Source organism: Vitis vinifera, chromosome 5 (genome assembly GCF_030704535.1).
Source record: "Vitis vinifera cultivar Pinot Noir 40024 chromosome 5, ASM3070453v1".
In the NCBI taxonomy this organism is placed as follows: Eukaryota; Viridiplantae; Streptophyta; class Magnoliopsida; order Vitales; family Vitaceae; genus Vitis; species Vitis vinifera.
This window is the reverse complement of record NC_081809.1, coordinates 4,275,093-4,295,663: the sequence shown is the minus strand read 5'-3', so window position 1 is coordinate 4,295,663 and position 20,571 is coordinate 4,275,093. Positions and strand designations below refer to the sequence as shown.

The following is a 20,571-nucleotide window of genomic DNA, read 5'->3' as shown; positions in this document are numbered from 1 at the left end:
TGGAAGAAAAAATGTGTAATTTTTATCATAAACTAAGAGCGTATTTGCTAATGATGACATTTAAATTATGCCTTTGGGTGTGAAGAAGAAGAAAACGGTGGTTTTTTGTTTTCTTTTGGGCCTACCGAAAGAGCCTCCCTTGCATTTATCCTCCTGGAACGGTGTCGTTTAGGTTAAGTGACAAAAACGGTGCGTTTTATACCTCTTTCGGGAAACCACCGCCCATGCCTCTCTGTTGATGCTGGCTTCATTTCATTTTCCTCTATTCTCCAAATCTCCGATCTCCAATCTCGTCAACACTCCCGCAGATATCCATGGCAGGTTGTAGCATCAGAGCTCTCTGGATTCTTAACAATTTCGACTCCGTCGTCTTCTCCAGGTTTTCCACCAAACTCCGTATTGACTGCTTTATACTTCGGAGCTTTCTAGGGTTTTCCCTCTCTGTTTCGATCTCCTACCTTTCGTGCAAAGAAAATAAAAATATTGGATATGTTATGTTCAAAAAAGAAGTTGCATTTGGCTCTGTCCTGTGGAATAAAAGATCCCGATGAATAGAGATTAAGATTCGAGTGCTCATTATTTTAGGACTTCAGATCTTCTTCGTTTTCTACTCTTGGATGTTGACAATCCTTGATTAGTAGAATTCTCTCTCTCCCAACCGAGGACGATAGAAGAAATGAACATAATTCAATTATACGATTTATTTTGTTCTGATCTCAAAGAAATGGGAAAAGTAAAACCTCTTAAGCCAACTCAAGTACTTGCATTTGGCCGAGTTCGATGGAGGTTTATGTTTCCTGGGCCCTATTATAAGGGGAAATCTGAGATTTGAAACTTGGTTTATCCTATTTCCTACATTTTACCAGCACCCTAATGAGTTTGTCTGAGATGCATGATTTTCACGTCAATTTTTGTTAATGATTAGGAGGTTTCCAGTGGTTGAGAGGCAATGGCGCACTGCTTGCAAGGCTGAGAATGAAAACTCGAGCAACGATAATCTTAATTACACTGTATACCCTTTACTTCCAACTGATTCAGAGCTGGCTGCTGCTTTTGTGGAGAGAAAGAAGCGGTGAGTTTACAAAGTTTATTTCATAACCTTAGTTCTAGCTTGATATAGCTTACAGGCCTGTATTATCATAAGTTTGCATTTCTATCTAAGATATGTTGATTCCTATTGTTACTCCTTTCATGCTTATTGGTTTTTCAAATTTGTTTCAATGGTGGGCCTATTATGGAAGATGAGCGCTGTCACCAGAACTAATGGTATGGATTGGTTCTCAGATTTCATGAAATGGAAGTGCTTCAAATGACATTATTTTGAGATGATGCCCACTACTTCATGTAATGGACAGAGAAGTAGACATTAATGCACGAATTCATTTTCATGGGACATCATCCATGGATGCCCATACATGTTGTTTAAATGCATTTTCTATTTTTTTATTTTAATAACAGAAAATAGTAGTATTTCCTATATAAATTATAGGAACTTTTATACAAATAATTGAGACAGATTATAGTTTTTAAAAATTGTTTTAAAAAATATAAGTATTAAAAAATTTGTACCACCTTAAATTTTAAAAATCTTAATAGCAGTTTTTAGGAACAGAAGGTAAGTTTTCAAATTTTGTGCAAGAGTTCTTTCATTTTATAAAGGAGTTATGACTATTTTCTATTTAAAAAAAAGGTGTATCCAAATGACACCATAGTAAATGTCGATGCGGGAGTAACTTAAAGTTTAGATTCTCCATCAATGATCTCTCTTAATTAAACATACCACTTACTCTTTGTAGGACTCATCATTTCTTTTTTGATGATTTTTCATTTTCATGCTATTAGTTCTAGGAAGCTTATTATCTTTTGTCATCATGCACAAGCAAATCAAGCTTGCAAGATGAAAATGAAATTTTTTTTCTTCCATCTCCTACTAAGATGCTGTTGATCAGCTTTTCACAATTTTTATCCTTTGGTATTGTAATCAGTTAACCTAGCCCAAGTGTTTGAAATGAAAATTTGTGAGTCATTATTCTTGTTCCTGTCTCTTTAGATGGGTATCTAAAACCACCATAACGCATGGTGCATGGTTGACTTTGTATATGGCCATTGAGGACGACGTTAAACCACATGGTGCCCTAACACAGTTAGGTGGGATGATGGACTTTGAAAAATGTCTCTGCATATGCTGGCATTGATATTAAATTCAATAGGTAATTGCAATACTGCATTTCATCAATTGATTGTTGCTTTAAGAAATGTCCTAGTTTGACTCAATTACAATGTTGTCTTAGTTTACCTCTTATTGAGTTTAAAATGCCAAATTGAGTAAGTTGCTATGATGTAGGACAACCTTAGGATGGTTGTCTACAATCAAATAGGTGGTCTAGGACTTAAATCATTTAGGGTTTAAGGAAAGGAATGAGGAATAAAAGTTTTGATAGTTGGAAAAAGTAAAATAAAGTGTAGAAAAAAGAAAGATAAAAAAAGAAAAGATAGAAACCTTAGAGCCTATTTGAGAATTGTTTTTGAAAAATAGTTTTTTGTCCTAAAGAATAGAAAAAAGTTTTCTAAGTTAAAAAACACATTTGACAAATTTTTGATTGCAATAGATTTTAGAGAATTTGTTATGAAAATATGTTATTTTTTAGGACAAATTTAAGATGTTTTCATGTTTTTTGTTTTTTTTTTTGTAGGGTATTTTGAGAAACAATTGAAAATATGAAGAATTCTTAAGGAACTTTTGTAGCATACAAAAGTGAACTATACCTTCATGGATAATAAGTTGAAGAAACTGTTTTTCTTAACTTTCTAAACACAATTTTATTTCTAAAAACTATTATCACAAAACAACTTTAAGGTCTTGCTATGGCTTTCGAAGAGTCTCACCTAGAGGAAAAACAATAGAGTCTCACTATTGAGAATTGTAAGGTATGCAAAAAGGACTTAATAGGATTGATCATTGATCCTTAATCCTTTTTAAATGAATTAGTCTCAGTTATAAGTTTTAGAAAACCCTAAACCCTGAGGGGTAGCTCAGTTGGTCCGGCCTTGGGTTTGCTCCCTAATGGTCACCAGTTTGAGTCCCTTCAGGGCCACTGGAGGTTTGCCCGGTTGTTAACTTCAGGGCCCCGTGGGATTAGTTGAGGTGCGTGTAAGCTGGCCCGGACATCCATGGTTATAAAAAAAAAAAAAGTTTTAGAAAACCCTAAGAATTGACTAAAATAATGAAACGTAAACCAAACATATGTAGTAACTTATTATGATTTTTATTTCTTTTCTAAAGCTAATAAATCTCCTAAAAAATATGAAAAGAAAATTGGAACTTTCTTTTTAGAATTAGAAACTTATTTTATGGAAACTTTTTACAATAAAGAAAAATTATAAGGATTGAAAATAGGAACTCTAAAACTTCTCAAATTTTAAGTAAAACTCTACTATCAATTACTAACTAATTATAACCACTGAAAAACTAAGAATTACCTACATACCCTTGATGAAGTAAATTAGGCTTTCTTTATTCTTTCATTCCTTTCTTGAGTAAATTTTGAAGATCCATCGTCATCATCCTACCTGTCAATGGGTTGATCAAGGTTCTAGCAATCCACTGCTACATCAACTGGCCCCTCCGAAATCCGACATCAGTGCATAGAGGTTGATTTGTCAGGTGTATAATCTCAAACCTTGATGTACCATCCTTCGTTTAACTTGTAATGTTTGGGATGAGACCTGTTGGATCTTGTTCTAACAACTATCTGGTTGGTGGTTGTATTTGGTTTTACGAAGCTGTGGTTTGATGGTCATACTGATTAAGCTTTGTGTTTATTGTCAATTTGACAGTTATATGACATAATCCTAGTTTAGTGGCTAATACTCTATGCTGATATGTTACAAGTTATTTAAAATGATCTTATTTTAATTGTGGTAACTTTCTTGTCCTTTAATGCGGTATACCCTTCCCATTCTTTTTAATGGTCTTTATTGCAACTTTGCTTGTATGTGTAGGGAGGGATCAGCGCGTGGGTTTGGCATACGTGTAACTCAGTCAGCAGAAGGATCAGATTCCTGGGTTGATGATCCAATTACACGTCATATAATAAGCCTTTTTATTAACAAAGATGAGGAACGAGAGAATAATATGTTATGGCCATTAATTTTGCATATGAAAGGCCATTATTGCATCCTTGTATTGCCTTTAGTTGAACCCCAACATTTAAAAGCATATGCAGGAGTATGTAGAAGATCTGATTGTGGAAATGCCATTGGAGTGCCTGGAAGCTTATCATCTCTCCTGTTTGACCTTCCATCCATCACAGGGTATGGTAAGTTACTTGCAGTGTTGTTGAGCAAGCATATTATGATAAAACAGTTCTCTTTCAACACTGTTCATCACCCTTTCTATTCCTGTTAAAATTCATCTTCTATGGATACTCTACATCTAGACTTGATTAAAAAATTTACCTTTTTCTGGCATCAAACGGAATTTGGATCTTTTATATAATCAATGCTATTTGTCATTGTCTGTGGGTTTAACTTGTGTGGCATCATAAAAGAGTGTTTCATTTGAACTTCTAATTTTTTGTTTATCTGGAAGGTGACAAGTAATTTTGCATGATATTCCTCTCAGAGTTTTTGGATTATATCTGTATATGGAGCTTTTTCTTTGGTGTACTTTGAGCCGGGAGCATGACACATTAAGTATAATAGAATAATATTCTTTCAATTTTGTCTATTGATACTTAATATTGGATGTGAAAAAGAAAATCATCTTCAGTTTCCAGCAGATTTGGTGCCTTCTCTTTATGAATACTGCTACTTGCTTCTTCTTCTTTTCTTTCCTGAGATTAATTTGTGAGCTATTACAAAGATGCATGGTGAAACGAGTGATATTTTGCTGCTTAGATTACAATATTTTCTAGGATTTCTGTTATTTTTTTGTTTTTTTTGGGTGAAAATGGGGAATCAACCCTGATAGCAATGCATTTATCCGAAGGAAACCTCAGGTGATTTGGGCCCACCCCTCTATCCTACACCACATAAATACCAGGGAGACTTGAATTCAAGACCTTTGGTTCATTGCTGAAGGGCATTACCCCTGAGCTATACCCCAGGGGGTGCTTTGCTTTCTTCCTTTTGATTTCAATGGTATCAATTTGACATCCAGAAAGCAGTTGTATAATCAATTCTTAGACTTCGATTATTTGTACTTTTTGCATTAGAGAGTTCTCCATATTTTGTCTGTTTATGTATTATTTATTTTTACTTTTATTTGTTCCCCTCTGTTCTAGGAACCTAGGAACTTCAACCCCAAACCCCACCCCCCCTCCCCTCCCCCCCCCCCCCCTTTTTTTTTTTTTTTTATTTAGGAAAATGGCTTCATTTGGTTTGTAATCTTTGTTAATGGTTTTATTGAGAGTTAGACATTTAAAAACTATGGGACTCAACAATGATGGTTGTGGGACTGGAAGCCTCCCCTTTTTCCCCCTTCTGTTAAAAAAAAACTTACAAGAAAAGCTATTGTAGCCAAAATGGTGCTTTGGGCAAGGAATTCTTTTCTTTTCTTTTCTTTTCTTCTTCTTCCTTTTTTCCCCCTCAATTCAAGAACACTTGTAATATATGGTGGGATTGTTAAATTCTGTGGTGCATTGTCTTTGAACACTTATCTCTTTTTATGTAATCCTACATTTTCCTTGAATATGTGCTAGTTTTTCTCTGAATCTGATGAAATGTGATTGCTTCTTCTATATTTCTCTTTCTTCTCGCTGAAAATATCTCATAACTCGTTTAATGACGAGATCTCATCTCATTTCATTCAGTGAATGGTTTAGTTTGATATAGGTTTGACTTTTTCTGTGTCAAGTGATAGATGTGGATGGACATAAATCTGTTTATATTTTCCATTTTACAGGGCATGTATGGTTGCACATGCTATTGGTGATGTAATCACTGGAGATGTTGTAGAACCAGAGGTAGTTGTAAGTGCGTCTCCCTCTGTAGGAGGATTGCTGGATTCACTAACTGGCAGTATAGGGATATCGGGCATCTCTACAAGAACCAAACCTGTAGCTGCACCAGTTGCAGCTTCCACTACTTCCAGCACTGCTGTGATTGGAGCTGTTACATCAGATGCTCCAAAGTTTGGTTCAAGGCCCCTAGACAAAGATGCACTTCGAACTTTCATAAATAGCTCAATGCCCTTTGGTTGGTACTTTTTATTATGGTATTTCTCATCTCAGGTTTCCCTTATGTTTTCTTGTGGATCAACTTGCGGCTACCTGATGTCGTCTTTATTTCTTATGGGCCTGTTTTTCTTATATACAGGCACTCCCTTGGATCTCAGCTACTCCAATATTTTTGCTATTAAGGTTAATGGCTTTTCTTCCTCAGATTTGCCTCTGCCAGATCTCAAGCAACCAGCATGGAAGCCATATCTCTACAAAGGAAAGCAGAGAATGCTGTTCACTATTCATGAGACAGTTCATGCTGCTATGTATGACCGGGATGAGATTCCAGATAGCATATCAATTTCTGGTCAAGTAAATTGTCGTGCAGAATTGGAAGGATTGCCTGATGTGTCATTCCCCTTGACAGGGTTGAACAAGGCTGGCATTGAGGTTTTATCCTTCCATCCTTGTGCTCAAGTTCCAGAACAAGGTGTGGATAAGCAGGCTGTAATGTTTTCGCCCCCCTTAGGTAATTTTGTTTTAATGCATTATCAGGCATTTTGTGGCCTTGGACCTCCAGTAAAGGGATTTTACCAGCTTTCAATGGTCTCAGAAGATGAAGGTGCATTTTTATTCAAGTTGTGCTTGATGGAAGGTTATAAAGCACCTCTAACAATGGAGTTTTGTACTGTGACAATGCCTTTCCCGAGGCGAAGGGTGGTTTCTTTTGATGGAACTCCTTCTATTGGAACAGTTTCAACTACAGAACACTTAGTTGAATGGAAAATCATAACAGGTGGACGAGGTCTCACTGGGAGAAGTATTGAGGCAACTTTTCCTGGAACAATTAAGTTTGCACCATGGCAAATCCAAAGATTGCCTTCCTCTAGGTCATTCTTAGGAGCCGATGAGGATAGTGATTTTGAAACAGATAGTACTAATAATATGGTAAATGTTGAAGAATTTCTAATGGAGAAAATGAGCAAGGATCTTCCACCAGCAGATTTGGAGGAGCCATTTTGCTGGCAGGCTTACAACTATGCTAAAGTATGTGCTTTCACTCTCCCCTTCTCACTAATCACTATCATTTACCCTTTGGCAGAGATCTTCTTTATGGTTTTTCTTTTTTATGTCTCTCTTTTGGGTGTTTTTTTATTTATTTATTTATTTATAACTCCTGATGTTTTTTTTTTTTGACATGTTTTGATCTTGTTATTGTGCTGTTACTAATAGGCAAAATTTGTATGTATTTATGCATGCATGTATGTATGTATGTATGTATGTATGTATGTACGTATCCTCATTTCATTTCATAGGCAAACTGATGGGGATCAAGATCACTTATTTCAAGTTTATACTCATGTTTCCATTTTATTCAGAAACCAAAGCTAGACCTTTATTGGATATCCACATTTAGTTGCATGAATACACAAACATTGGAGTTCTATGAGATAAAAAAACAGCAGCAAACATAGAAGAGTTTCGCAGTTAAAATTCCATACATATCCAAGGTTCTTGAAGGAATCTATAAGTTTAACTTGACTTTGCTCATCTGAAGAGAGAGAAGGAGTTTCACATAGCATTGAAATGTTGAAGTTGAATCTTTTGTAATTTCTGCAAATAGTATCATGGGAAGCTAGAAGCAAGGAGGGAAATAAATAAATAGTGGTCAGAGATGAATGAAATTAATAATTATGGTTGGTTTGGATACGATAAAAAAACAGCAGCAAACATAGAGTTTCACAGTTAAAATTCTATACATATCCAAGGCGCTTGAAGGAATCTATGAGTTTAACTTGTCTTTGCTGATCTGAAGAGAGGGAAGGAGGAGTTTCACATAGCATTGAAATGATGAAGTTGAAGCTTTTGTAATTTCTGCAAATAGTATCATGGGAAGCTAGAAGCAAAAAGGGAAATAAATAAATAGTGGTCAGGGACGAATGAAATTAATAATTATGGTTGGTTTGGATACATGGAATTGAACTTCCACTGGTAATTGAATTCATCTGGATTAAATTGCATCAGTTAAACTCTTCTTTGATTTAGATTGATATAGGGCTGGTGGTGATAGTCTAGACTAGAAGGTGGTTGTGGTGTAATTAAGGTGTCAAAAGAGGTGATTGTCGATTTGGTTATGGTTGCCATGTGGTAATTCTAAATCAGGAAGCAGTGGCACTATCAATATGCTGATGGTGATTGCTGTGCAAGTAGCATAAGTGTTGATAATGGCTTCATGAAGTCCCAGACATGGAAATAGTTGCTCTAAATAGGAAAAATGGTGACAAAGAAGGTAGGTAAGTGCTAGAGGAGTGGGTGATGGTGCCTAATACAGAAAGCGATGGCTTGGGTCTCAGAATGGAGTTGAGTTGGTTGCAGTGGCATGGGAGGGGTGATTGTTCTGACAAAGGTAAGAGTTTGCAAAACTTGACTTGCCAAATCACATGTTGAGTTCAATAAAGGTGGTGGCAGTTTGGCACTTAGAAATGGAGTTGGTGTTGTTGCTGGTGGCATGGGGAACGCGGTTTTTCAGGATAAGGTGGAGTTGGCAAAAGCACTTGATTTTTTCCTACCCATAACTTGAGTTTGACTTCTGCTTGCATTTTTGTTGGATCGGTTGTTCAAGCCTGGAATTTTTGCTCTATTATATAATTTATTAAGGCTCACCTTGATCTTTCAGCATGCAGATCCTAGTAGACAATACATCTATAAAGAATGGCCTAATGTGGCTAAAGAAAAAGAAACAGAAAAGCAGACCAAGGCTGGGGCAGAATCCTTGACCAAAACCTACCTTGTTGAAAAATCCAAATCTGGCGATCCCTCTCTTCTCTAATAATCCCCCAGCGACAATTATGTGACTCAAGGAGCGTGTATTTCAGCAGTAATGTTTTGACCCCAACCACACCATAATATCCTCACAGTCCACCCTGATGGAGTAGTCATATAATCTCCTAAAAAAAACATCCACCTCAAGCTCCTAATCATGTAACTGTCTAACAAACCAAGGGTTCTAGCTACAACCATCCCAAACGCCAGCCACCCAAGCATCTTTTGAGGATGCTATAGAAAAAAGCGTTGGAAATGAATCCCAGACCAGTGTCCCCACACCACTAGTCTATCCAGAACTTCACCCTGTTGCCAGCTCCAACTCTGAACTCTGTTCTATCCTTGAGCACCTCCCATTTGCCTCTGATTGTCTTCCAGACACCCACACCATACACCTCTCTCACTTCTTTAATAATATACCCCCCTTCTTCTTGCCCATACTTTTCTACAATAACTTGTTTCCAAAGGGGGTGGTTCCTTTCACTCACAAATCTCCAGTATTATTTTCCCAACAACGCCTTATTTAGGAAAAGAGGCTCAATATAGTTATCTTTCCCACCTCCTTTGCTTACCTATGAAATTACCATGCTAAGCCATAATGGAGTTTTTGACTAGAATGATATCACCAATGAAACTACTACAAAGAGAACAACCAGGGCCTGCTGGATTTTCAGCACCTTACTGTAGATTAAATATGGTTCAGCAACACCATTTCACTATCACACAAACACTGTCCATCAGACGACTCATGGTGAGTATACCTTTTGCCAAGTAGCTTCCCCCTGGTCCACTTATATACATAAAAAATGGGAAAGAAAGAAGTAAAAAGTAAAACCCTTGGAATCTGTGGATGAACATATGCGCTCTAAACAGAAGATTAGGGAAAGTGATTATTAGACGCCCACCCTTTTTTGAGGGTCTCCAAATTAATGCATCCTCATAACCTGCTAACAAATGCAGGCTAAAGAACTCCTTGTGTCCCCCAACTTCGGATCATTGGACCCTTAAGGAATCTCAAGTTTCATTGCTCCATTTCACTTTCTCCAACCGCCAGTTTTTCAAACTCTTGAGGAATCTCAAGTTTCATCACTCAAGCTTGTACTCCAAACACTGGTAATCAGGAACTAGCATGTCCTCTATCAAACTGCCAAAATGTAAAACATGAGGAATCTGTTCTCAAGGTCATCCTCACCATACCATATGCCACGCCACACATCCAGCTAGAACTTGGTCCTTCCAGCCATTTCCCTCAGAAATGCTACTCACATCTTAAAAAAATCCCAACCTTTTCTGTATGCTTTCTAGACATGTTTTACAATAGAACACCTAACCTCCTTCCCTGTAACCATTTTCAACTCTGTGAACTCTTCTCCTTGACAATTTTTCTTCAATTTCCATCCACACCTGCACACCTCCACAAACACTCTTCACACATGGCTTTATTGAGAACTATTTTTATCATATGGAAATCTCTGCCTTCCTTACTTCCTGACCATAGAAAGTCTCTTTGAAAGAGATGGATATGAAAGAGATTGCTAACTTGAAAGGAGCTATGGATGAGAGTAATTCTACCTCCCTTAAACAAATATTGCTTTTTATGCTACGCCAACTGTTTCTCAAAAAGCTTCGCCACTGAATGCCAATCTATTTTCAACTTTGTAGGAAAATCCTAGAAGCAAACCCAAGTGGGTAGAAGGAATCTAATGCATGTTAGACCTAGGTATGGCTGCAAGATCCTCCACACACATCCATCCACCCACATACCCTCCCACCCAAACCACTTTGATGAATAGAAGGGTACATCTTATATATATATGTACATATAATATAGTCAACAAAGTAATATACTGAACAGCACCAATTTTACCTATCAAAAAAATATATATACTGAACAACACCGAGAAAAGGTGCACAAAGTACTAAGGATGTATACAAGAGTGCTATAGGGCAAAGAACAAGAAGAGAGAAAACAAAAACAATCCCTCCTCTTACTTGCTATCTAAACAATCAGCAAAATCTACCATAGACATAGACCCATCCTTTAAACCACCTTTGACCCACTCCAAAAGAATATACATGAAAAGGTGTTTAAGCTCTTGATCTAATAACTCAACATTGTCAAATGCCCTCTTATTTCTTTCTTTCTAAATAGTCTAAAATAAACATAAATGAGCGACTTTTCAAGCTATCTTCCTCTTCTTCCCAATGAAACGTCCATGCCAATTGCAAAGTTAGTAATGTTGTTTTAATTGATGAATGTAGCACCCATGCAATTCCAAACAAGGAAAAGACTAGCTGCCATAAAATTCTTGCCTTGGTACAGTGAAGGAGAATGTGCTCACCAGATTCCTTCTCATCTTTACACATCTATTCACCAAAGTCCATTCTCTCCTCTTTAAATTGTTTGTATTAAAACTCCTTTCCAACCTGCTTCTTAAGCAAAAAAACTCACTTTTGTTGGAACCCATGGATTCCATATAACATCCTCCGAGAAAGACTTTGGTCTCCCGGCTCACTTTCTTTCCGAGTGTGGCTGCTCTAAACTTGCTTTACAAAGAAACAGAGAATCATCAACGTAGAACATATTCAAGATCTTAATCCTCTTTCTCATGTTCACCTTCAGTTGTAAAAGAAACCCCTCCACAACTCCTGAGGTGAGGGTGAGTATAGTTTTTCTCACTAATGCACACAAACAAGATGAAAGTAAATCTCCTTGTGAAGCCTTTGGAGCTAAGGAAAAATCTAGGCAATCCATTTTTATTGAACCCTATTTTCTCCAAATAAAAAGTTAGAAGCTTTCATAATATAAGCTTCTCATTATCCAATTTTCACATTTGCACCTCTCTTGGAACTCTTTAATATAAAGTTTATAGCATAAGTGGCCTTAAGAACAGGATTGAAGATTTGCCAAGCTTTGGCAAAAGCATGTTGAGAATTGGGAACAACTTTCCCTATCACCAATAGGTTTCACTTTTAACAAAAGTGATAATATGAACACTACACACTGCAGTAGTATGAACTACAACTCTGTATATTGGCATGAAAAAAGTGTGCTACAGTAATCTAACTAGAAACTACTGAAAGTAAGCTAAGTAAACCCCAATATTCATTATGATATTTGCAATGGAAAGAATTAACAAAAACAACAGTTCCCTTTGTTGTTAATGTTCTCTGCATCAAATGGCATATTCTAAATGAAAATGAGATAAGTATGAACCTTGTTGGGTGTCTTCTTGATAAATTCTATTTATGCTTTCCTGGGCTTTATCAGATGCTGCAGCTTGGATTTAGCCTCATCTCAATCTTTAGCTTTCAGAAAACCTCAATATATTTACCTTCATGTATGAAGGTGAATATAGTAATGCCATTGTTTGGGAACGTGTGAATCTGACATATGATCAGTTGTGTTGAGTTTCCTTATATGGTGGGATTTTGATGGTGCTCATAGTGGTTTGTTTATGTAAAGACATTATGATGAAACCTAATGGATTTTCAAGCTACTGCTTAGTAAGAACTAATCTTATATCTGATAGTTTCCAGTGTACTGATGTTGGTAATGTCTGGTTCCTGTCTATGCACACATTTTGGAGTAGGAAGCAATTTTATTGTAGAACACTATAATTGCTCGAGCATGTAACTGGCTAAATGATATGCACTGGTACTTCTCAGTAAATGCATCATGAATGCATGGAACCACTTAGTTTAGTATGATGTTTTTCTGATACACTATAAGAGTCAGCCTTTTCAGAATCAAGCAAGTTTGACTAATGACAGACAATTTCTTGATTACAGGTGACTTTCAAAATTGTGGGGGCATCATTGTCTGGAATGTCTATTGATCCTAAATCTGTAAGTCCATTGACCTGTGATTTTCATCTCATGCTCAAGTTCAACTGTTCGCATGATGTAACAAGGAGATGGGTACAGCAGTTGAATTGGTTTGAATATGGCTACATATGCAAGGAGTGTCTTGCTATATTGATTCATAGCTTGCCATTGACAATTACCTTTGAAATCAGATTGTTCTGGATTTTCCTTTTTTAGAGCTGTATATGCTTGATAAGGATGTTTGATATTACTTTTTTGATATTCTTTCTTAATTTTGCTATCATCTCTTTTTACTTTAATTAATATTTCATTTGTTAGAATTTAAAATTCCTACCTAATAATTTCCTGGTCTCTGTCACCATTGCACTTAGGCAGTGTATGCCAGTATCTCTCCCAAAGTGGTTGGTTTTTTATGAATCTTTTCTATTTTGATTTATGACTGTCTTTGTAGAAGCCCTTCTTGATTTGCCCAATGACCAATCCTTAAGAGATTGATAGAGCACCACAATATCTGGCCTTTATACTCATTTGCTGGATTTTCCATCAGAATACCTGCTCACCTGGGCTTATAATTGACACCCCTTAATCCTACTTGAATTTTTGTATGTTTTTCATGTCATTTTCTACTACTTGAATATTTGCTCTGTAGCATGTCAGAGTTCTGAATTGGTGTTTCCCTGTCAACATGGGCAGTTTGAATTGTATACCCCAATGAGCTTCCTCTGAACGCAGCCCCCTTCACTAATCATATACTTATTGTTCTTTATGCTGTATGCAGGTAAGCATCTATCCGGCTGTTAAAGCACCAGTGGAGTTCTCAAGTCAGGTGGGGCTATCTTCTTATAAAAAGTTTCTAGTATTATTAAGCTTTTGTCTCTGGTTTTCTAGAGTTATCACATCATAGAGCAGGAGCTAAGTTCTTAAAGAGTCTTCTGCTGTTTCTGTTAATTGCCATAAATAATTGTTTAATTTTGTATGTTGAGACTATTTGTGGATTTATATATTAAATATTATGTTTGGTTGTAACTTGTAACAGGTTACTTCCGGGGATTACATTTTGTGGAATACATTGGGGAAATGCCCATTTGCTGCAACAGTAAAAGTATAGAGGACGGATGGCAAGTCAGGGGTGTAAAAAGATACACATTTTGATGGGAAAAGATGCCTTGGGCGGTATAATGGACTAAACCCTGGTTTGTTGTGAGAATCATTTGCTGGGGTAGTCAACTTTGCCATGCTTTGTCCATTGACTTGGTAATTGCTCCAGGCATAAATAGCCCCAAGAGTTCAGACGTCAATTTTACAAATAAGAGCAGAAAGAAGTTACAAAGATGGGTTTTGATATCTTGGTGTGATTTATTATAATTAAGTTAAATTGCTTCCAGACATTTTATGATTCCAAAATGGTTTTGTTCATGTGACCCATCCTGCTCCATTTTTGGTTTTGGGACAATATTACTAGCAAAGTGAGTACTGTAACTGAAATAATCTGCTGAAATTTACTCAGGCAAGCTGATGGTTGGTTCCATTTATCCTCCCTGACAAGTTTGCGTTCCTATTACTGTTATGGCATATGTGAATTCGGGCTTCCCTCCCCCCCTTCTTGTTGGACGTGTGAATTGATTTGAATTAAACTCCCCATATACAAATAGATGTATAATCCTATTTGGCATTAGATTAAGTTTTAAAAAAAATTTGAAAATCAGTTTTTCATGTTTAGATGAGTAAGATGAACGTTAAAATATATTGCAAGTTGATATGTATCCTAAAACGATTAGTTCTGTTTGTGTTTATTGTTGTTTTTTCTTTCCCCATTTTTTAGGCATGATTTTATGGATATTAGCATTGCTAATCCATCCAGAAGAAGGAAACAAAGGAAAACAAGGAGTCCTAAATGTAGAGAAACAAATACGGTCATGTTGGGTTCTCATCATTGTTTACAATTCATAGCAACCTAATGAGAGGAATAACAAAATAAAACAGCATGAAAAATTGAAAATCGTGTTTGAATTATCCTCCTTTCATTATGCCATGAAAGGCCCTAAGCCTGATATTTTCAGTGCGGATAAAGCCCACGGCCCACCCACCCTCCCTTCTCTTCTGGAAGAAAAGCCCGAGCAAGACTTTCTCCATTTCTACAATTTCATTCCACACCAATGAAACTGCATGCTTCTCTGAACTCTCAAGCTCTTAGTTTGTTAACTTGTTTCTCTCCCCTGAAATGAATTTTCTTACAGCCTATCTCTCTTTCTCTCTCTCTCATTCTTCCAGTGATACTCTGGAGGATCTGTAGAGGTCGTAGGGAGCCCAGAGATGATCAACTGCACATGGTTTCCTGGAGTCTAACCTCAACCATGGCTTCCCCTTCCCACTCCAATGGAGTAGGCTTATGGGCCCTGGATGGAGGTTCCTGCATTTCCCTTCCAAGTTGTCTCCACCCAGCCCATGTTGGTTCCATCTATGATCTACTGCTTTTATGTTCCCTGCAAGTACCAGTAGAAATGGTGGCAACGAGCCCAGGTCGTATATTCTGTTCTGCTTCTGCACTGCCATCCACTCCTCAACTTTCTGTGTGTACCCCCCTTTTCTCCATCTATCCACATCTACCACCATCACTCCCGTGTTGAAGTAGCATGGACTTCTCCCTTTAAATGTTTTCGCCATTTCAGGGCTCGACCAGAACTCATCGGTGAAGTACTTGGTGAAGTTGGCGTGACAGTACTCCGGTGCCGCCACCACCTTGTCACCCAAATCCACACCCCACAGGTTGGATATGTCGTCCACCATTACAAGGTCCGAGTCAAGGTATATAACCCGCCTTACATTGGCCGGAAGTATGTCTGCAAGATAAATTCTGGCATAATTCAGAGGCTGATCCAAAGCTCGTCTAATGGACTTGGAGATCTTCCCTCTAACCCGGTTGGAATCAAAGCGATACACTCTGAAGTTGAGATAAGGGAAGGTAGCTTGGATTGTTGAAACAATCTCAGGCACGTGCTGAGCAGAAAGGAAGTGGAAGGACAAGTTCTCCGGGCAAGTGGAGTGCTGCAAAATGGACAACACAGCAGCCATGGTACCACGAAGATAATTGGCATCGAGGGTCATGGAGACATGAATGCCGTCAACGTCCCGGGTACCGCAGGCGTCCCCATTTCGGAAAGCAGGAGCTTCCCGGAAGATGGGGACGTCCGGGGAGGGCCTACGGACTACGGCACCAAGACGAATGGCATGGACGGAGGAGGAGGTAGAGAAGGGGTGAAGGAAGAAGAGAGACAGGAGGCCGAGGAGTGGGAGCATAGAGGAGCTCCAGAAGGCCATCCTGCCGAGGAATAGGTCGGAGTCAGGAAGGCTTACAAGAGAAAGGGGAGGGCTGCCATTGCTTAGGGTAGGTTAAGAGAAGGTGGAGGGATGAGGGGTTGTTGGATATAGGTTGATGAAGATTGATGGTGGAAGGAGACGGGTTGGTCTGGATTGTGAGGAAGAGATACAACAGCGCTCCATCTTTGACTTAATTGGAAACTTCCTTCTTTCAAGTTCCAAATATCAATACCCTACCAATTATACATCCTTTCCTTCATATTTGGAATTTTTGAATGGAATCCTTGATCTTGTAGCTTTGGTTTTTTAATCTTCATTGATTTTAGGGGTATTGGTGAAGTTGATGGCTTCAATCAATTTTTGCATGCCCATGCATACACGTGTTCATGGCATGCCTAGCTACCTTAATTTCCCCTCCATGCTTATAAAATCATTCTCATCGCTTACTCTTTTCTTATCCTCAACAAGGTGGTTTCAAACTTCAAGTATGTCTTTCAGACTCATTTATATCACTATCACTAAAGTATTTGTTTTTCCACAAAATCCTCCAAAATCCATTAATGAAATACGATGAAATCAAAGGATGAATAATTTTCATTTAAACCTCTGAGGTATAGTATAAATATATTTGACTACCATTAGTTTCAATTAGAATATTATACATTTATTTTGCTTATAAAATTTAATTTTAGAATTATTTTAAGTTGGCGTGTATAACAATTCTCTAAAAAGTAAACTCTATAGGGGTGTTACTTGACGAAATTTGAAACCAACGATAGTTTAGTGTGTTTAAATTATACTTCAACAAGTATCAACGAAATTAACCCTTGATTAAATGTTATTGAAAACGCAAATGCAGAAAGAATGAATTTTTTTTGAATAAAAATACCCTTTTAACAACTTTTTAATTCCTATCTCCAATCAAACACTTTTTGATAAAGAGTTTAGGTGAAAATGTTAAGAATAAGGTCACATTTGTAATTTTCACTACATGAAAATTATTTTTTCAAATATGAATTTTATCTTATCCATTTCGACCAAATATTTCAATAATATAACATGTTAAATGGGGTGCAGCCCATGAGCCTCAGCTTTTAATCCCAGAGGCCAGCCCATCTCCTATCAGCCTATTACACACAAAAACCCTGGCCTCAGAGCTGGCCGAGGACCAAATTTGAGTAGGGTCAGGCTGAGACTTTACTCATGGGAGAAATATTTAATTGCCTTAAAAATTATAGCAGAGATTTGGTATCTGATTTGCATGAGAACTCCCCCTGGGTTTTGAAAAGGGAAGGCTACCAATTACTCTACTCATGCTTGTCTATTATAAGCAACCAAAGAGGAAACCTTGGTGTTCAAAAGTGTTTGAAGGAGAATGAATATGGAATTTATGTTGAAAATTTAGAGGCTTATAAAATATTTAATGTGAAAACTTTGAGAGGCAGCATTGATGAGAATAAAATCCATATACATGCATTATTCACTCATGTTAAGCACATACTTTACTCATAACATATCAACACTATAATCATTATGTTAAATTTGTATTAGGATACACTCCTTTTACTGATATCATTATCCACCTATGCAGACATTGTAAACAATTCTGTAATTGCCCAGTAATAGATTCTTGTCTGCCAAGACAGCATAATGAAAATCAGTGGGTGGGTTCCATCGGAGGGTGTTTGGCAGCAAAACAAAGTAACAGTTTCTAGGAGCCAAGAGAGGGAAAAAGAAAAAAGGAAAAATGGATTTTCTTGGAAGCCAAGCAGAGGAGGGGGGGCACAAGAGAATCCAGCTTCCGAGAAAAATATGGTTTTCAAAGTTCAAAGTTGAAACCCACCTCCCCAGAGGGTAGAGTAATCATTTGTGGTTAGGCATTAGATTATTGTTTGTTGCATTTAAGCACTAGTAGTGGAAAAACAAGGCATGCATAAGAGTTCCAAGAAGTGGGCAATACAATACCTCTCTTTTGGTCCCTTCAAAAAGCCTAATCACCCTTTCCTCTGCTGGCTCATTGGAATAGTTAAAGCAGTGAGAGAGAGAGGGAGAGCTTTTTCATTATTTTGAGTGAGATTTTGTGTTCTGCAAATATAAAAGAAAGGTGGGGTGGGAGGTGGGGGGTGGTGGACTGTGGAGGGTGGTGAATGGGGTTTGAGTCAGGATATAGAAAGCTGGTTAATAAATTAAATACAACTTTTGAAGAGGACAGAGAGTTTGGAGCAGAGGGAACATGATGGCCTCCATGTTTACATATCCATGCCTGACCCCTCCTGACATTATCAAGGGGCTTCAAAAAGAGCCATGGATGAATCTCTTGAAACTCTCTCTTTTTCCTGACCCCACTCACTGCCATTTACCCCCTCACCCCACAATTTCACTTCCATATATACTTGTTTCCTAACAAGTTGGCCCATTTTACTAGCTTTGAACCAGAAACATGACACCATCTTTATGTCAGCACTACCACTCTCTCTCTCTCTCTAACCCTCCTAAATCATTTTCACCCAATACCTGTCTCCTAAATGTTCTTCTGGACGTACATAACTTTTCATTGAGTATACTGTATTATGTTTGGAAAAAGTAAACCATGGAGCTGCTAGGCCCTTGATCAAAGATTGTTAGCTACTCATTCTTAATCATTTGATCTCATAGGGTAATTGGTAGTTGCTGTTGCTGCAAGTCCTGTTCTTCAACCTCAACTCAATCTGTTTGTCATTTAATTATTGGTCTCTGATTGAGGGGTTAACTGGTTATATATGTTAATAAAATGGGAAAATCCCGTGAAATGAGAAAAATATGAGAATGCCATTAATTCTTAATTTAATGCTGCCCATAAGCTGTATGTGTTGGATTTGGGGGTGGGTCATGGGTAATGGGTATGGGCAATGGGCGTAGAGTTAGAAAAGGAAGAAGAAAATCATTGTGGAGAAAGTAAGCTAGAGAGACCAGAGACTTGCAAGTAACGTGAAAGGAAGGAGCGAATGAGACAGTTGGGTGTGTAGAGAGAGAGAGAGAGAGAGAGTCACACAGTAGAATGATGCTTGCGTGGATCAATGGAGAGATTCGGATTGGATTAGAAGCACAGAAAGAGAGAGAGAGAGAGAGAGAGAGACTTGGTAAGCACGAGGAATGATGTGGCGTGTGTGGTTCATCCCATCGAGAGATTTTTGGTGTGGCCGTGGCAGGGGGGTGTAGATGAGAGAGAATATTTGGTATGTGTTTGTGTGTATGTGGGGGCATCCTGAGATTATGGCCACTTAAAACCTCCTAACATGTCTTGTTTGCTTCAAAATCTTTCAAGAAAGCTCAGGCACCTTGGAGTTATCATTCTCGTGGGGTCACCCTCCAAACTCCTGCTTTCATTTCTTAAACCCCTTAACCTCACCCTATCCTTCTAGGAATCCCCTCCCCTGTCATAGCTTATAACCTCCCTGTTTTTATTAATCATATCCATTAGAGAAGAAGTATCAAGAATATGGATCAGTCCTGATAAGAATAGTGGCAGAGATGTACATGCATGATGTACCAAATAGAAGAATATAGGAGGAGATCACCACCCACCCACATCCTACAGTGGTGGGCTCCAGCCATTGTGCGCATGGTACAGTAGCACTCACGGAAGCCTGCCTCCCTGCTTCCTCCCTTGCTTCTATGCCTTGGCCTCATAGTGCTCCAAAAAAAAAAGTATAGAAAAAAAAACCCATATTTGGCACATGTGTGGAATGCCAAAATGCGCGCGTGCAAGCATGTATGGCGGCTTAAAGTTGCATAGAAGTATAGGGTGCAAGAAATAGGAAAATGTTGTGCAGGGGAGGACCATGTGGGGACTGAATGTCTATATAAATGAAATAAGGAATCGACCCACAATGGACCTGGTGTGCCAAGGAGGTAGGACACCAAAGATGAAGTGGTGTCAAGGTAGGGCCTCCACAGGGAAGTTGTCGGGGAGGCACAACCCCAACCCCATCACTGGGACCAATCATGGGGTTTAGGGCTGCATGATGATGATTCGGGTGGTAGATGAGAATGTGGTTCTCAAAATAATTTGGGCTATTGGGGGTATTAATAAGAGGGGAAGAATTTAGGTAACACCTTTTGATGTAAAAGGTGGGGAATGGGATTTTGTTGAGGCTTTTTAAGTAAGGTTTGATTATAATAAATATCTGTTTTTAAGGGGGGGTTTGTGGTTGACCAAATTTGATGGATTGAGATTGAGATTGAGATTGGGTTTGGATGCCATGTGGGTATTTGTGGTGTGGTGTGTCGTGGTTGTGATAGTGTTTGAGTTTGGTGGGTGCGCGTGCAGGCACAAGATGTGGGATGTGGTCATAATGGGTGCTGCCAGCCACCTTCTGATTATTCATGACGCTTACATTCTGAATCATTCTCTTGCTCCTACCCCTATTAAACTCCCTCATTTTCATTCTTAAACTCCAAA

General features: G+C 38.1%; 2 protein-coding genes across 3 annotated transcripts; one reads left to right on the top strand and one right to left on the bottom strand.

Annotated features, from left to right (window-relative positions):
- Nucleotides 1–71: 71 nt before the first annotated feature.
- Nucleotides 72–14,349, top strand: LOC100259662 (AP-5 complex subunit mu). 2 transcript variants are annotated; one of them, XM_002279031.4, is made up of 8 exons: nt 80–379; nt 926–1,072; nt 4,003–4,314; nt 5,906–6,198; nt 6,319–7,208; nt 12,777–12,833; nt 13,591–13,638; nt 13,849–14,349. In XM_002279031.4, the coding sequence occupies exons 1-8, from the start codon at nt 315–317 to the stop codon at nt 13,918–13,920; spliced, it is 1,884 nt and encodes a 627-aa protein (XP_002279067.1). In that variant the 5' UTR covers nt 80–314; the 3' UTR covers nt 13,921–14,349. The 2 variants fall into 2 exon arrangements, with proteins under 2 accessions (XP_059592811.1, XP_002279067.1); XM_059736828.1 differs by lacking the exons at nt 13,591–13,638; nt 13,849–14,349 and having other exon boundaries at nt 72–379; nt 12,777–13,059.
- A 653-nt stretch (nt 14,350–15,002) lies between these two features.
- Nucleotides 15,003–16,419, bottom strand: LOC100256261 (probable galacturonosyltransferase-like 4). Its single transcript, XM_002277298.4, has one exon. It carries the CDS (start codon nt 16,128–16,130, stop codon nt 15,072–15,074), a length of 1,059 nt encoding a protein of 352 aa, XP_002277334.1. The 5' UTR covers nt 16,131–16,419; the 3' UTR covers nt 15,003–15,071.
- Nucleotides 16,420–20,571: the final 4,152 nt, after the last annotated feature.

Bases quoted from the DNA above. Each gene is read 5' to 3' on its own strand.
- LOC100259662 (XM_059736828.1), top strand. From the start codon at position 315: ATGGCAGGTTGTAGCATCAGAGCTCTCTGGATTCTTAACAATTTCGAC. The intron at 1,073-4,002 runs GTGAGTTTACAA...TTGTATGTGTAG, and splicing joins TTTGTGGAGAGAAAGAAGCG to GGAGGGATCAGCGCGTGGGT. The intron at 7,209-12,776 runs GTATGTGCTTTC...TCTTGATTACAG, and splicing joins AGGCTTACAACTATGCTAAA to GTGACTTTCAAAATTGTGGG.
- LOC100256261 (XM_002277298.4), bottom strand. From the start codon at position 16,130: ATGGCCTTCTGGAGCTCCTCTATGCTCCCACTCCTCGGCCTCCTGTCT.